Raw genomic sequence first — 17,026 nt, 5'->3', positions numbered from 1 at the left:
AGACTGACAGCTTGGTGTATGTGAATGTGTGAACTGTGCTGTAGTCATTCGCACCTCTCGCATGTGTTAAATGGAAGTTGAGAACATAAAATTAGGTTGCTTTCATCTTCTTAACGCTTTCCTATTAAATTTAAATCGGCACCCAGCCATTCAAAGTAATTTCCTGTTACCAAAATGTGGAACACCTGCTTCAGCCGATGCCTTCATTCGGTTAAACGAATCCCACCTTGGCTCTCCTGGAGATGCGTGATGTAACCAGTGGCTCCTTTAGCCTACGTCTTTGCAACACGAAGTAGATGCTGGCGTCATGCTCTTATCTGGGGGCTTGGGGATGTTTTTGAAGATAGGTAACAGCTTGAGAGTAACAACGTGATCTGTAATTTAGCTTCATAATTTCATCAGCAGCTTTTTTACAGAAACCACAAGTAGTTTTTCCATGCATATTTCTTTGCTTCCCCTGGACAGCATTTACTGGTGGCCTCAGCAGGCGTTTGGAGGCTGTGCACACTGTAGATGTACTGCCTGAACATGCATGTGCCCGAAATTTCGTTCACAGTTACTGCGCTGTAAGTGCAGCCTGGTCCAGGGCTTGGTCATACTTTCTGTGTTACAGCACCAGCTCTGAAAATCTTTGGAGTAAAATTTTGTTCCTTCTTTTCTCTATTTTCCAGTATGTAAGATAGTGTTAAGGTCACCCAGCTCATAGGAGTATTTTGAAATATCATTCATTTTAAATTCTTTTTCTTTGGAAATATAAAATACTGTATAAAGCATGTATGGTCTTTTTTTTAAAAGATTCGGGCTATATAAATGCTAATTTCTATCCTTGTTATTTTGTAGTGTATTTATTAGTCATACAGTTGGGGTTTATGGATAGAGCTCTCTTTGAGATGAGAGAAAATTGTTTTAGTAGCAAATTGAGATTATTTTTTTTTAAGTGAGAAGAAATTACTTCACAACAAAGGGATCATCTTCACTCCAGAGTTGCTATTTGTGTCCTGAACAGCCCTGCTTGAATTTTTCAGATTCAGAACAATTCTGGGAAAAGCTGGTGATTAGATCAGAAGGATGAAAGGTTTCTGTTGCCGAGTCTGCTGTTGATTTCTCTATCTGTAAGATGGCATTAATGATCTTTACTAATGAGCACTCATAATTTAGTGGAGCACTTTACCAGAGATTCTGGATAGAAGTAGCTGCAGAAGCACGTAGTGAATAGCGGTAGCAGGTACTTTAGGTTCTCTAGAGCAGCTCTGCTGGCTGGCTGGACTGTGGCCGCAGCATCAATCCTGACTGAGCATCGTAGTTGCAGGCAGTCCAATCAGCCATTCGGGCAGCTTGGTCACTAACAGCCTTGTTTCTGCCACGTTCATTTACATTATTGCTGTATTGCTAACATCTATGGTGGAAGGGCTGCTGCCAAGTTGGGGACACAAAAAATAAGTGTCCTTGAGAGAACAGCTGGTAATTAACATGTCTTTGTGTTTCAGAGATGAGCGAAATCAGTCAATCATTGTCAGTGGGGAATCTGGAGCCGGAAAGACTGTCTCTGCTAAGTATGCCATGAGGTACTTTGCCACGGTCAGTGGCTCTGCCAGTGAAGCCAATGTTGAGGAGAAAGTCTTGGCCTCCAACCCCATCATGGAGGTAAGAGAGCTACTGCACTAACGCCCACCCTCCAGCTGCAGTTATTATTCTGGGGCTAACATAAGCATTCAATAGAGAGAGCAATCCATACTTTTTTTTACGATCAAAGAACCTGGAATAAACATATTTTAAAATTTTGTTTTTAATCCATTTACCAGGAGGTGCTTTAGGCATCATTTTGTGTGGTATTTATGAAAGATTGAGAGAAGGCGGGTGGTAATGTTTCAGTATTGTTAATGTATTTCACATAACAAAGTAATTTTTATATGAATACTGCTTTAAATCTATTCAGTTTTGTAACACTGGTAGTTCCCAGACCACTGGCCAAATGCAAGTGCAGAAGACTGTTTTTGTGTGTAAAATTTCAAAGAGGATTAAAACTGCTGATCTTACCCACCGAACATGTATATCGCCCAGTGGGGGCAGGTAGATTATACTTTGAAGTGAAGAGAGTTGTTGAGTAAAGCAAATGTTCAATTTTAGGAAATGCAATTAGGGAAGATAGACTGAGAAAGCAAAGTTTGCATGAGATGCACACAGTTTCTTTCAGAGGGGAAAAAACACGACAGAAGATGTAATTTTGCTATAATTAGCTCCGACTAATGTTTCAGTTCTGGAAATTTGTGTAACTAGCTGTGATCAAGTCCTAAAGCCATTGGTAGGTGCTGGCAATAGGCTGTGAGATAACACGTACAGTTCCCTCCTCCTGCTTCAGGATCTTTTCTCCAGGAAGCGCAGGAGATGCTGTAATTCTGATGTCGTGGCCAAGCAGAAAACATTTCTTAGGCTCATCTGAATTGTTTTTTGTGTCTTTGCCTTTGTCTAGATTCAAGTTCCTGAAGTTAAGGAACTATGTTAAGAAATTATTCACCAGAGAGAAACAGTCTTGGGGGAATTCCTTGAGAGAAGTAGCGCTGTCCATAGGCACGCACATGCACATGCCTATGGACAACCTAAGAAAATGCTTAGGACAACTGACGCCTTGGTAAATGTTTAGCATCTCTATGCAATGGTGTGAAGTATTAGTGGATAGACATGAGTAAATGGAGCGCACACAGTGAAATGTGAAATGCAAAATGCTGCCATTGTTTTCTTTCTCAGGTATTTTAAAAAATGAACTATGTTTTATTCCTTCTTTCCTCCTGGCATGAGGAGTTCATGATACTCAAACTATAGCTGCCCCATCACAGTTGTGTGTGTTCTGTCACAAGGTAATTGTGCCTGGTTTGTGGTGCTGTGTGGTGTTTTGAAACTGTTTTGTGGGATAAAACAAGCTGTGCCACGATGAGCAGTGGGCTCTGCTGTTGTGGGATCCAAATGTCCAGCAGTTGGAGGAAGCCAGGGGAGCTGAGCCTTGTCTTGAGCTGCACCTACCCCAGCGGGAGCAGCCTGGGCCCTGGGGAGCAATGGCATTTTTGGAGGTGTGAGCTAATCCCAGAGTACTCCTTTCACTGCTCCAATGTTCGCAATAAGTGTCATACCATCGTTGGCCACGTTGAGATTCGGTGCGTGGCTAACAGGACCAGGAGTGCTGAACGCCCCTTCTGCCTTCCCCTGCATGCCACGGAGGTGGTACCGGGGGCCAGGCAGGTGGCCACATCCTCACCTGTCTGCTAAGTGACAGCTACGGTAAGAGACTCTGCAGGATGGGTCTGCAGTTTGCTATTTGTTTGCTGGGTGAAATACAAACTGTCTGCAGGTTGCCCTGCGCCACTCTTTTGTTCGGTCTCAAAGCCTAAACCAAACATCCTTCTCTCTCGCTCCTTGGACCCCACCTCCCAATCAGTGGCCATCAGCTCACCACTAATTGTCAGTTTTAATTTCCAAAGCAAGGAAATTTAAATTGAGGACTAGAAATGAACTTTCCATCCATACCTTTTTTAATCCACTAAAAAACAATGGTGGTGCTTTATTTTTATTTTCTAGGGATAACAACAATTTCATGAACCTGGTTATATCTAAAATGTCAATTACTTTAAACATTTTTATAATTGGAAGAAAGTTATCCTTTTAACTTCAAACACTTGAACTTTAAATAAGCTTTAGAGTGAGTGTTGTGAAATCTGCTGTTGAGACAGACTCTAGGATAGCAAAATTAATGTTTCGAACTCTTTAGTTGATAAATCAGCAGAAACACAAATTAACCTGTGTAGATTAGGAAGAAAATGAGTAATTCATTTTACAAACAGGAAACTCCTCATTTGCTAAGTTGATAGTAAAATCTTAGGAGCAGAAGGTAATTTTATTTTTTAATATCTATTTGGACAACCTAAATGTCAGCATTTTATGAGCTACCATAATTAGTGTCAGAATTTCACATCACCTTTGCCTACTAAATACTCTGTAATATCAAGTGATCACTATACATTTCTAGCAACTTTTTAAATAATTAGTTTTGTAGTCAATAACTATATACAGTTTTCCTATTGCAAATGTAGGAATTGTCAAGTCTTAAAACACATCTTTATATGAAAGTTCCTGCCTCATTCTTTGTTACCCTGTATAGCTATGCAAATTGTACAGCTTAGTGTATACTCTGGTAAGCAATCTTATAATACCAAAGACTTTCTTAACTGTTTTTATATAAGTAATACCTGTCAAAGTAATAATTGGTTTCTGAAAATATTGTAATATTATATTGCTACCACCACCACCAAAATATATCACAGTAGCAATAATTTTAAAACACAAGAAATGCAGTTTGAGTACGTTCAGTTTGAATGAATTCAGTATTTCTTAGAACTGCAGAGATGCAATTTGTTCTTACATCCTTTATAGCAACTGTTCATCCGATACCCGCTTTGACATCTGCTCAGTCAGGCGTGCGTGCTGCTCGTGCTGTAATGGGGTTTCTGAATGTCTAATCCCTGCTTCCCGTGCTGTACCCGGCTAGCCCTGACGGATTCACTGGCCTTTTGTTTACACATTTGGAATACTGATACTCAGCATTGCTATTTGCTCTCATTTGTTTTTCCCAAGTTTTATTTCAGTACAGAGTTCCTATGGATGGCTATGTGAACTAGGAAACTAGGATGTAGGTACAACTCTGTGTTCTTTAGTTATGGTGTACTTCAGAGTTAGGTACTTGATAATATACACACAGTGGCATATGATGAAAGGCAGTGTGCTGTATCTGAATTGCTCCAAATAACATTCCTTTTGATACAGAGATATCTTGAGGAATTTTTGGGGAGGTGAATTGCTATATGGTGTCTAAAACTTGATCTCATTGAGAAGAGAAAATGCTTTTCTTTGAAGTTCAGCATGTTGTGATTTGCATGCCTTGAATTCTGATATATCCAGCTGGTACCTGTTGCGGGGTGAATCCCAACACTGATGAGGTAAGGCAGAGGTGCACCAAGACCATTTAGGAACCACAGTCATCATTTGCCCTGGGCATCCCAAAATCATGTATTATAGAGGAAATACATTAAATATTGTTTATTGCGTATGAAGCTGTATTGAATTAATCTAAGAAAGGTAGGCACGTAGGACAGCATTGAAGACTGTCTTTGAGCCAGTAACCAAGCTGCTATGGAAGGGATTAAGTTTCAGGCAAATGACGTGAGTCTGTACATGTTAATTTTTAGGTTATATTTAGGCACACAATAAATATTTTATAATGATATGTTTGCAGAAGTAGTTTGGAAATGTGGTTGATTATAGAGTAATAATAATAATAATGAACTGTTAGCCAGACATAGGGGCTATTTGCTGGACTGTGGGTTTATGATAGGTAGACTTACAGAGGCTGCAAATACTATACATATGTCTGTACACGTCTGTATATGAATATATACAGTGTGAAATAATTGTTATAGTTTTATTAAGTCCTTAGAAGAAATCTGGGTGTATGTGAGCATTCTGTTAGACTCTTTAATTCCTTTTAAAAGACTTCGGAGAGCAATAAAGGATTTTTAGCTGGAAAATTAGAGTATGTGGAAGTGAAATCATTGCTAGGAAGATCAGCTCCTGATCTTGCGTTAATGGAATAACCATATTTTGATGTAACTTGCTGACCAGGCAGAGATTGTTCTTTATTAAATTCTTGATTATTTTGAAACCAGGACAAAATTAATGTTGTTAAGTGTTTATGAGCCATGTAGATGATTAAATAGATTTGATAATTTGTAAAAGCTGTTTAACCTTTACAATATTCCCTTTTATCAGTCTATTGGAAATGCCAAAACGACAAGGAATGACAACAGCAGTCGCTTTGGGAAATACATTGAAATTGGTTTTGATAAGAGGTATCGAATCATTGGTGCTAACATGAGAACTTACCTCTTGGAAAAATCAAGAGTGGTATTTCAGGTAATACTGATGCAATCTTCTTATTATATATTTGTGTGACTATGCTAAAAAACCCCAAAAGCTATTGCTTGCTGGTATTAGTTACAGCTCCTAAGAGGTAGCTGTAATAGTGTATTTGTAATATAGCACACGGGGGGGGGGGGGCAGGAAAACCAAGTCAGCCCTTCATTATGTGAACTATTTGTAGTTGTGAAGTGTATATGAAAAAGGTTGTGTATTTAAACATGAAATACTTTCAGAGCACTACTAGATATGAGTTTGTGCTTACCATAGTATTATAGAATAGGGCTTCAAAACGTAGGAGAAACCACTCGTGCTCTGTTGTGGTTTATAAAGCTGCCATCTTAGCTCACTTTCAATCTCTGTTAAAACCCACTGCTATCACAATAATTACGAATGAGTCTTAATTGCCATTATTTAGGTAATTGAGAATATGTAATTTCATCTTCCTTGAACTCTCTTCATTTTGGTATTTCATACTTGAACCGATCCACAACCTTTTTGTCTCCCACACTTCCTCTCCATCTTTGCCTACCTTACAGTCTAGAGCTCAGTAAAAATGGACTTATCCTTGACTGGCTGTATAAAGGTATAAAACAAATAATTACAGTTTGCATTGTGTAGGGGTGTTACATGAAGTGCTGTTGTATATTTTAAAAATATGAGAGACTTCTTGCACATGGTTTAGCTGGAAGAGACTCTTTTTATTTTTTTTCTTTTTTTTTGTTTTTGTTTTGAAGTTATGAAATTTAGAGCACTTAAGTTCAGAATTGTGGTGTTGGTCATGAGTCATAACCTTCTGAGCTGTGTTTGTCCTTCATTTTAAAATTCCAGCTTTGCCTTGGCAAGAAAGATACTCCCTTCACCAGCTTACTATAAATGCTGAGGCAAATGGTATTAGTTATTTTTGGAAAATGAAAAGCTTTTAAGTACGATCATTTCACCCATCCATAGAATCCTGATCTATATTTAATAGTAATCCACAGTTCTGAAAAGTGAAATCATACATTTTTTTGAAATGAAAATGTCTGCATGCTTCTTGCTGTTGAAAATGGATTAAATTAATCAAGAAGGAAATGATAGATGCTGATTTATCTTTCCTTTTTCCATGTGGCTTCTGTGCTCTTATTGTAATGCTAGAGAAAGCATTAAACATAGTAATTCTTTTCTACTCATGGATGTTTCTGGCACTTGTTAAGTTGTGAAAAATAATAAATTCCTTTCTTTTTAAAGGCAGAAGAGGAGAGAAATTACCACATCTTTTACCAACTTTGTGCCTCTGCAGCATTACCTGAATTTAAAACTCTACGATTAGGTATGAAATTCACATTCGTTGTGTTGTGTAATTGTAGGTACGAAGCAGCATCTCTGAGCTTTTTGAGCCATAGAACCAAAAGAAGGATTGCTGGCTTAAATTCTAAACTTTTAAACCTTCAAATACTAAAATATATTGAAAAAACTAAAATGGCAGATCTCAGGCTTTGTGGTTTTTAGATAAAATGAAAGTACAGATTTGTTTATTCAGCATACTCTAGTACACTGCAGTAATCACTGGACTTACTATGTCCTGGATTCCAGAGTAGCTTTCCAGTGGTGAGGGTGAAGTTCTCTTCTCTTGGTCCTTTAAAACCTTTTTTCCATGGCTCCAGCTACTAGAGGATTTTACCATTTCTGGTATAAGCACCTGAAAAGCTTATTTTGCATCTGCATAGTTTCACTTGGCTGTTGCCAACAATTACTTTACCATCTCTGCTAACCTGGTGATCACAAAACTGATAAGTGAAATTTTTCATTTTTCAAATTAAAATGTTGCTAAAGGAAAGGTTTCTCGTTGAACAGGAACTGGTACTTTGTAAAAGAAAGGCATGATGATGACCTTGGGACAGGCAATCACCTCATCATTTTAAAAATTCAATATAAATTTCCGTGCTTCTTGTATATTTTTAAAAGTTAGCTTCATAGTGGGAAAACTGCACAGCCTGTCAGTGCTGATTTCTGAAATACCGTTCTGGTTTTAAAGCATTTCTCTGCTCATCTGCACCATCCTGGCACATTTAGGATTCACATCTGCTGACACAGGAAAGAAAGGAACTGATGTAATTATAACTAAAGAAGCCATTTAGCAGACTCTTCTTTCAGCTTTCTTGAAACCGTAGCAGATCAGAAGAAAAGGAGGCTGTTACTGCAGCTGGAAGCATGGGCACTGAAACTGTAGGAATTTACACAGTACCCAGGAGAGCTACTGCGCTCCCAGTGAAGCCCAGTGCTGTCCCCAGAGTGGTATGAAACTATCAGTTCTCCAACCATGACTTCTCAGACAGAACAGATCACAGATACTCATAAGACTAAACTAGACCATAGATGAGAAACAAGAAGAAAATGCGCAGAATAGAATTTTTTAAATATCCTGATGCAATAATAGCATAATAATATCTGCCACGTAATTCCAAAGTGCTGCTGCTGCTGTCAACTCTGCACCTACCACTTGGGTGGTTGGCTCAGATTTGGAGAATAATTGCTTTCAAAGTGATTATTCCACAGGTGTGGAAGTCTGAACCGAGGTTAGGTAGAGAATATGCTTGAGGGCCTAAGGTAGGAACCAGGTAGCTTAAGAATACTTATTTGCACTGTTAAATCTTGAAAAAATTCTTCTCCAGAATAAGTGGGTCCTATGAGCCAGAAGGCAGAAATATGCTGACATATTTCAAATAATGGATTCTGCCAAGAGCAACTTAATCATACACAGCTTTACAGATGTGCTGTGAATTTCTGCATCAGTGTGTATAAAAGATCTGTTTTTTCTCTTACAGGGAATGCAAATTACTTTCACTATACGAAGCAAGGTGGAAGCCCTGTGATTGATGGTGTGGATGATGCTAAGGAAATGGTAAACACCAGGCAGGCCTGCACTTTGCTAGGTAATTTGTAAAACACAGTCATATCCCAAATCCGATATACTAGCAATTGTTTGTGTATATTTTCTTCATATTCTGTTGTGTTTAAGAACAAGAGAGTTTGATAAACTTTGGGCTGAGATACTTTTATTGCATTAAGAAGGTATTGCAGTGGAATCACATATCTAATGTAGGAGGAGCACACATTAGATGAACATAAGTAGTGGATTCCCTTGGTGTGGCATATACAGTGTTGGAGGTCACTGACAAAGCACTTTGAAACAGCAAATTAAATAGCTCATTTTAATGGATTTTTTTTTGCATCTGGTTGTAAAATGTTTTTAATAGAAGTGGAGCCAAGCAGTACTGTCAAATGCCAAAGTCTCTGAAAAAAACACACAGCAGTCACCGTTTTTCTCTTCTTAATAAAATTTTTCATCAACTGCAGCTCGTGGTTCTTTATTTATCTCTCCATTCAAAATGTTTTATTCATCATTTTTCAGGGATTAGTGATTCCTACCAGATGGGAATTTTTCGAATCCTTGCTGGCATCCTTCACTTGGGCAACGTGGAGTTTGCATCTCGGGATTCTGACAGCTGCACTATTCCTGTGAGTAGTAGATGAGCTGAAGGCCATGTTTTCTGCTCTGACAGTTCTGCCTTCTGCTTGTTTGCAGGGACCTCTTCTGAAAAAGAGTAACAATATCAAAACACAAGCAATGTGTTTAATTTGTTAACATTTTCACAGTTCTTTTTGCAGATGGATTCAACTCTTCTCAGTTTAGAGGCTTTAGACAGTACTCTCTGTATTATAACAGTGGCTGCCTTAATTTTGTTTCCAAACTGTAATTGATCTGTCCTAGAAAAGAATACCAGACAGGCTAGCTTTGAAGTCCTGGGCAGGTGTCTAGATCTTTATATTCCTACGTGAATACATTCCCTGCCCACAGTAAATGCTTCGCAGGATGGGGGTTTTTTAATGTTAAATGCCAAAATGGCCTAAATAATTGCAAAGCAAATGCTCTGCAAAGTCCTCTGTGATGTCTAGACATGAGCATAGGATATACAGATACGATTCGTGTGACTCATCTAAGTGTCGTGGTTTTATCAGTCCTTTTTTACCTTTGTGGTGGTCAGCAATGAGGACTGCGTAGTCTGATCTGAAAAAAACCTCCTCATTCAGTGAGGACCAAGACTTCTTACTGAAGTGCATATTCTGGAGATGAGAAACAAAAAAGATCTGGCTTGTCACTGTTCTCTTCCTTGGATTCACAAATAACCAGTTTCTCCTTTTGCCTTTCCTTGAATGTTTACTGCTGGACTACACAGCCTTCATCTTTCTCTCTGTTCAAATAGCAGCAACGGTTGCAGGGTTTTTTTCTCATTTTGCTGTCAGTCGCTTTCTCAAGAATCTGCAGTAGCAGTGTCTGGAGCTGAGACAACAGGTACTTCATTGGGCCACAGATGATCAGTGTGCCTGGTCTGACACCATCTGTCCGTGGGATCTAATAGATAGCTGCTGTGAAACCACAGCAATAGACTGTCTCTTTGGTGTGTCTTAAAAAGGTTTTCACTACAAAAAAAGCATCATTTAATGATCACAGGTAGAAAACGGATGAGCCCCAGGACATGATGAGCTAGGCTGTGTTGTAATGGGTATCTCCAATGCAGGAATCCCACTGAAAAAGCTAGTACAAACCTGCAAGTTCCTGTGCAATCCTATCCTGACGTGGTAAACATCTAGCAGGTGATGGTGAATGTCTGTTCAACGGCGTCCACTACCTGAGCTGTGCTGTTCTCTGACAATAGCCATGTCATTGCAGAGCTCTGTTGCCACGCAGACTGGTCTGCCTGGGAAGCGCTGGCGTGGTGATGCAATGGTGGTGCTTCAGGGAGCTCAGCAAAGGGCTCTGCATGGTGCTGTGTGAATGAATCAGTTTGTTTACTGTCAGCTTGAGTAACCCTAATGCAACACTCTTTTGTGCAGTGTTCATTATTATTATTACTTTATTATTGTCTTCTGAGCCAGTTAAAGTGGTATGGCTAAACTGAAAGAAGACATGCTCTGTTAACTGGATTTTGGAGGTGTAACAGCACTGCCATGGGACCTGTATACTCTAAGGAGTGGAAGAAGCCCCAGAGAAGTCAGAAGGAGGTGAAAATAGAAAGATAAAGCTGATGCACCCTGAAGCTACTGGGCATGTAGTAACACTCCTCTGTAATCTGTCCTTGTCAAGACGTTGCTTGTCAGCGTGCTGTTGAGCCACTGGGTGTAAGGTGAACATGATGAGGAAGTAGTGTTAGGAGAGTTCCTTAGGAGGAAAGACCTGTCTGTCCTCCTTGATTTCTAGCTATTGGTTTGCTTGTTAGTCACGAGGTGTAGTATCTTAAGTCATTGAGTGGTAAACGCACTGCATGGATTTTTATGCAGAAATTTTATATACTCATCTCAGTGTGCAAGCCTTGCTAGTTGATTTTACCTGGTTAAACAAAGGTCAATTTTTTCACTTGTACAGTCCAATTTGAGAGTTAGATAACATCATTTGTGTGCTCCAATCTCGTAATGTTTGTCTCCAGGATTCACTGAGAAAATACTGTATTAAATACTGAGACCAGAGCACTAAAGCCCTTCCACACTTCTTCCTCTTCGTTCTTGGCTTGGGCCCCACTCCCTCCCGTGGATGTATATGAGCAGACGAGAACACCACTCAGGAGCTGTAGTCCATTCTGTCTCCAGCACACAGCTGATGCCCTGTCCTCTGCATTTCTCTAGCTTCTTCACTCAAAACTGAGACAGTTAGTTACAAGAATTCAAAATACCAAGTCCATCCCTGCGAAGCTAGGTGATTCATTTTTGTGAAGGCTGCAGGTTCCCTGTGTGCAGTTTTTTGGTGAACACAAGTATAGTAAAATGCCTTTGGGGAAACTGTGATTCACTAATTTACTTCAGCGATGTGAAAGTGATAAGTGGGTAGGGAACTTGTTACGTTTTGAAAGAGGAAGAGCTGAGGAAGCTGCTGTTGCTGCTTATTGTTGGATCACCGTAGGCAGGCAGTTCTTCTGATCGCATGATTGCATGTGTGCTATTGGTAATACTGTTTCAAGACCTAACAAGATTGTTTTTATTAGCCCAAGCATGAACCCCTCACCATCTTCTGTGACCTCATGGGTGTGGAGTATGAAGAGATGGCCCACTGGCTTTGCCATAGGAAGCTCGCAACTGCCACTGAAACCTACATCAAGCCAATTTCTAAACTTCATGCCATCAATGCCAGAGATGCACTTGCCAAACATATCTATGCTAATCTCTTTAACTGGATTGTAGATCATGTGAACAAAGCCCTCCATGCTACTGTAAAACAGCATTCTTTCATTGGAGTGTTGGACATTTATGGGTGAGTCTTTTTGTCAGAGATATGACACCTCTTACGTAATTATCTTACTGCAAAGCGTCTTTGTCTTTATCATATATTGCTGCGTGGATTACACAAAAAAACCCCAAACCCTTAGCAGCTGCTTATTCCAGCTGAAGGAAGTAGGTGTTTAGTTTTGACATGCTATCTAAGATCTTTGTCTTGACTTTCAGATTTGACATATACAGTGGGATTTCAGATTTTTGCTGTTGGTAGTTCCTTTATGTATTGCATTGGGGAAGGTTACAAGGGAATTGTCTTCTCATGGTTCCTCCAGGGTGGCACTTCTAGAGAGGACAAAGATAACTAACATGCTCCCCAGAAACATCAGTCCCTTCCCTGTGTTCCTCATCCCTGCCTAAAGTGGGAGCATCACTGCCCATGTATTGCAATTTGCCATTTCCCGGTGTGCTGCGTTGCTTGATTGTGGTGGTTTGTGCCTGGAATAACACAATGAATTTAGCTGGAGGGAGGGAATTTAAAATTATGGGGTCATTTAATCTGTTTTTTCACTGCACTAGTAATTTTGAGTATCTGCATATTTTAGATTTGAGACATTTGAAATCAACAGCTTTGAACAGTTCTGTATCAACTATGCCAATGAAAAACTGCAGCAGCAGTTCAATATGGTAAGTAGGAAATGACTGGCATTTCCTCTTCCCTTTCCCCTCACCCAAGTCCATTCTGCTAATTGGGTCCCCAGTGGTTACGATGAATTCCTTCAGTCTATTAACCAGCTGTCCTGGCCGTGGGCTTTGGGGGATGGGGAAAGATCGACTATCTCCTAGAAATAGATTTTATGACTAACTGCTGCTCTGGGACTATTTGAAATTCCGATCACAGTAACAATTATAAGACAGAAGCAGTGCTTGGCAATTAAGACCCTGAGATTGCCTGTCAATGAGAGCACCGTGTGGATGAAGTTGGAGTTAGCTGTGCTTCTGTAACCTCCAACGAGGGCCTGTGCATGGGCAGGAAAGAGCAGGGCTTTGCTGCTGGAAATCTGCCACCCGTGCTTCCTCTGCTGGCGTTATTTTTTGAGGGTTTTCAGCCGCATTCTGAAGTTGATGACTGACGCATGGCAAGAGGCTCCTCTTCCCCCTCCTCCAGAGAGATCACGATTCTCTCTCTCTCCTCAGCCTTAGTGACGCTTGTAATTATATATCTTACCTGCATAACGATGAGGCAAGTTATTTATGCCAGGTCTGTTGCTAGGCTGTGCTGCAGTACAGGAATAGCTTTGAACTCTTCAGGAGCACACCTCCGTGGCGGTGCGTGCTCGCAGGACTGGATCCCCCCGCGCCGTTGTTCATTCCAGCGGCCGGGGTGCGTGTGGGGAGTAAGCCGGGTGCTGGAGCAGAGACTGGGCTTTCCAGCCCCGGTGTGCCCTTTCTGTGCTGGTAGTGCCACGGCTGGCTTCAGCTCCATAAGCGGGATGTCATAACTGCTAAACGCAAGGTATCTCAGAGTTTTCTCAGCTCTACAGCAAAAATCTAATCACTGTAAGAATTGTAAGGGCTTGCTTCTTTAGTAAAGATCACTGTCCCCGTGTTCCCTTCCGTCTTGTGCTGTTGCTGTAAGCATTCATCTCATGAAGGACAGGGTGACAGGGCTTTTGTGTTGATGCCCTGCCAAGCTACCAAACCCAGCGCCGGTGAACACGGACCCATTGGGCTGCCATGCAGGTGCACGGGGTGGAAGTTGTTTCAAATTAAAGCCCGGCATCTGCGGCGGCAGCCAGCAAGGCTTCACTTGCCGCCCGGGGTGGCCCGAGCCTGGCTGAAGGCAGGCTGCTCCGGGACTGCCTGGCTGCCACTCCCATCTCCATAGCCTGCCCGGCCTCCTCAGCCACGCTTCCCCTGCCTGGCCACCCACAGCCCGTAAGGAAAATTAGGTCTGAAGACATTTTTCACCACGTAATTGCTAATTCCTTTACAGTGGAGAAATGGTTTTATGTTTTCTTTCAGGACTTAGGTTGGATATGACTCACCAATAAAACGCTACCGTTGGCTTTCCTGTCAGGAATTAACTCGGCGTGTAACACAGCCGTTAAGCAGCGGGGTGGGAATGGCTCCCGCGGGCACCGTTAAGGAGCGCTGCTTTGGAAAGGATGGTGTTAAGCTAATGAAATAAAAGGGATAAGCCTCTTTGTCAGGGTAGTTTTCTGCTGTCTGGCAGATGTGTGCAGAGAGCTGCGAGGCGTTTGTGGGCTTGTGGCCTTTGCTCAGGGTGCAGCTGAGGCCTGCTCCGCAAATACAGGTGTTTGTAGCAGCCCCCCCACCCGCAGCGCTGTTCTTCGCTGCTTGTTGGGGTGTGCTCTGAGTTCAGTTCTGCCTGCCAGAGCAGTTAGTGCGCGTTACGATTTAAATGGGAGATAAAATGTCATTTAAAATAACTGTAGTCAGCAGTCTTTTTGTTTTTAAAAAGAGTGCTTGTGCTGTTAAGACCACAGTTTGCCTGTTTAATATCTTTTTTTTCCTCAAGTTTTAATTCATCGCCTATGCACATTTCATTAAAGCTGTGCAGGTTGTTTGTGATAATATTTTTGAATAAATATACAACTACATTGTTATTGATCTTTGTACCAGATAAATCTTCCATAAAATTTTGCTTAAAGGATTTCTTGTGCTAATACTCCTAGAGTCATTCTTGCAGGTTTTTGCTGAAGAGTATATTTTAATGCAATGCGTCATCCTAGAAAAAAATCAGCAGCCATTTAAGAGAAAATGGAGCTCTGTTCTTTAACAAGGAAACTCAAAAGTATTTATAGTGAAATTCTACTTGAAATAGAGCAGTATTCATAACTTCAAAATCATAAATGCATGGCACATCCCACTTTATAAGTTGCTGTTCCTGTACTTGAGGCTTTTTCTGGGTTTTGTGTTGGGTGTTTTATAAGAGAAAAGAGCTTATAGTAATTGTCGGACAATATAGTAAAAAGGTAGGAAAAAATAGACCTTATTTGCAGAGAATACGGATGAGCGCTTTAATTTAGTCTGTTGTTTTTAGGCCAGGAAAAAAGGTTAATTTATTTTTCATACACTTACTTGTTAAAGGGTTTATTCAGTTGAACTAGTGTGTCACTTGACAGCCTGGATTAATGTGCCAAGATGAATTCAAGTGAGAGTTCGATGTATTTATTCTGCATTTTATTTCACAGAAAACTGTTTTCTTTTTGCCCTGTAGCATGTCTTTAAGCTGGAACAAGAAGAATATATGAAGGAACAAATACCATGGACCTTGATTGATTTCTACGACAATCAGCCTTGCATCAACCTCATAGAGGCCAAAATGGGAATTCTGGATCTGTTGGATGAGGAGTGCAAGGTGTGTGTTCAAGGGCTTTCATAGAGAAAGAGGTCATCAGCCATCCTGCTTCTGGGGCCTCATAGGAAAAAGTCATCTGTGTACAGCCATCATTTTGACACTCCGCTGTTGAAAGGATTTGGAGAACGTACAAACAGAATTGGCAATTACAGGAGGAGAAAAAATGCCTTTAGTCATGCTTTTTTTCCCCCCCTCTCCATCACGTGTCTGTATCTGTTTCTGGGTCTCTGATCAACCTTTGTTTTGACTCTGGCAACTTTCTCTTTCCCAGGTGTAGCATGTGCAGTCTTTGGTCCTGTCAGATTTCTCCAAATTGCATCTCGCTTGGTGTCTCACCTTTTATCTTTCATCTTAGTTTATTTTATTCCAAGCCATATACAAGGGATGGCGTGTGGTGTCTACTTCAGTGGAAACCCAGCTTGGGGTTCTTGTGTATCACAAAGCATCACAAGCAATCTCTAATGGTGGTGGATGAGTTCTGCCCTGCTGAGATGCTGCTTGGTCAGATAACGTACCTCTTGGATCCCTGCCTCCAGGTGTGTGACGCTGGAAGCATTATTAGCGTCGTATGTGTCACACAGTAGCTACACCTGCTGCTGGGCTGCACCCAGCCCAGGGTATTAGAAAGGCAAGTGCATAGCTGGTTACCGGCTTCCTTGCTTATGGCAGTGCTGGAAATCTGAGGAGCTGGAGTTTGAAAGCAAACCACAAAGTGTTGTCTCCCATCTTCTTAGTTTGTTTTGCTACTGAAAAGTTTTCAAGACATTTTAAATGGCTGTGTGTTCTCTTCTGTAGATGCCAAAAGGCTCGGATGACACTTGGGCCCAAAAACTATACAATACTCATTTGAATAAATGTGCCCTTTTTGAAAAACCACGTTTGTCAAATAAGGCTTTTATCATCAGGCACTTTGCTGACAAGGTAAGGACTTTTCCTCCAGTACCTCTCTCCGTAACTGGTGTTGCTGAGCATGTGTGTGGGAGGGGATCCTGGGGTGGGTGGCTGTTGCAGGCAGCAACTGGGCAGCGGCATCCCTGGGTCTGCTTGGCTTCTTGCAAAATGTGTGCCTGTCTGTACACCTGATCAGGAGAAGAAAGTTGACCTGGCAGCTGTGCAGAGCCAGGAACACAAACAAGAGCTCCTGACCCCTGTCACATGCTGTAAGCACTAACCATCCTTTTTCAAAACATGACAGCATAGTGTATTTGCAATTCACAGCATAATTTTATCAATTCCAGTTATGCTATAGAAATACACAAAATAGAAAATCATGTATCTCACTGGAGTTTTAGCTAAAGAGCAACAACAAAATGATGTTGGTTTTGCTGCCATCTTAATGTGCAAACAGGAAAGCAGCTAACACACCCTTCTTCTTATCGCTGGAGCAGTATGTGCTGCTCCCACCCTCGCCTCTGCTGGGCAGTGAACAGCTAG

At 41.0% G+C, this 17,026-nt stretch overlaps 1 protein-coding gene across 8 annotated transcripts in view; it reads left to right on the top strand.

Annotated features, from left to right (window-relative positions):
- MYO5A (myosin VA) overlaps window positions 1-17,026 on the top strand; it is a 103,180-nt gene that overhangs the window by 42,140 nt on the left and 44,014 nt on the right. For all 8 annotated transcript variants that reach the window (XM_072869339.1, XM_072869337.1, XM_072869335.1 and 5 more), the window contains exons 5-13: window positions 1,488-1,644; window positions 5,815-5,958; window positions 7,192-7,273; window positions 8,769-8,876; window positions 9,356-9,462; window positions 11,982-12,247; window positions 12,813-12,894; window positions 15,452-15,592; window positions 16,388-16,513. In XM_072869339.1, the coding sequence (XP_072725440.1) occupies window positions 1,488-1,644; window positions 5,815-5,958; window positions 7,192-7,273; window positions 8,769-8,876; window positions 9,356-9,462; window positions 11,982-12,247; window positions 12,813-12,894; window positions 15,452-15,592; window positions 16,388-16,513 (1,213 nt within the window). The remainder of the gene's footprint in view (window positions 1-1,487; window positions 1,645-5,814; window positions 5,959-7,191; window positions 7,274-8,768; window positions 8,877-9,355; window positions 9,463-11,981; window positions 12,248-12,812; window positions 12,895-15,451; window positions 15,593-16,387; window positions 16,514-17,026) is intronic.

The sequence above is a fragment of the Ciconia boyciana genome, chromosome 8, assembly GCF_034638445.1.
Source record: "Ciconia boyciana chromosome 8, ASM3463844v1, whole genome shotgun sequence".
Lineage (NCBI taxonomy): Eukaryota > Metazoa > Chordata > Aves > Ciconiiformes > Ciconiidae > Ciconia > Ciconia boyciana.
Note: the sequence above shows the minus strand (reverse complement) of the source record. Positions and strands in the feature narration are given on the sequence as shown.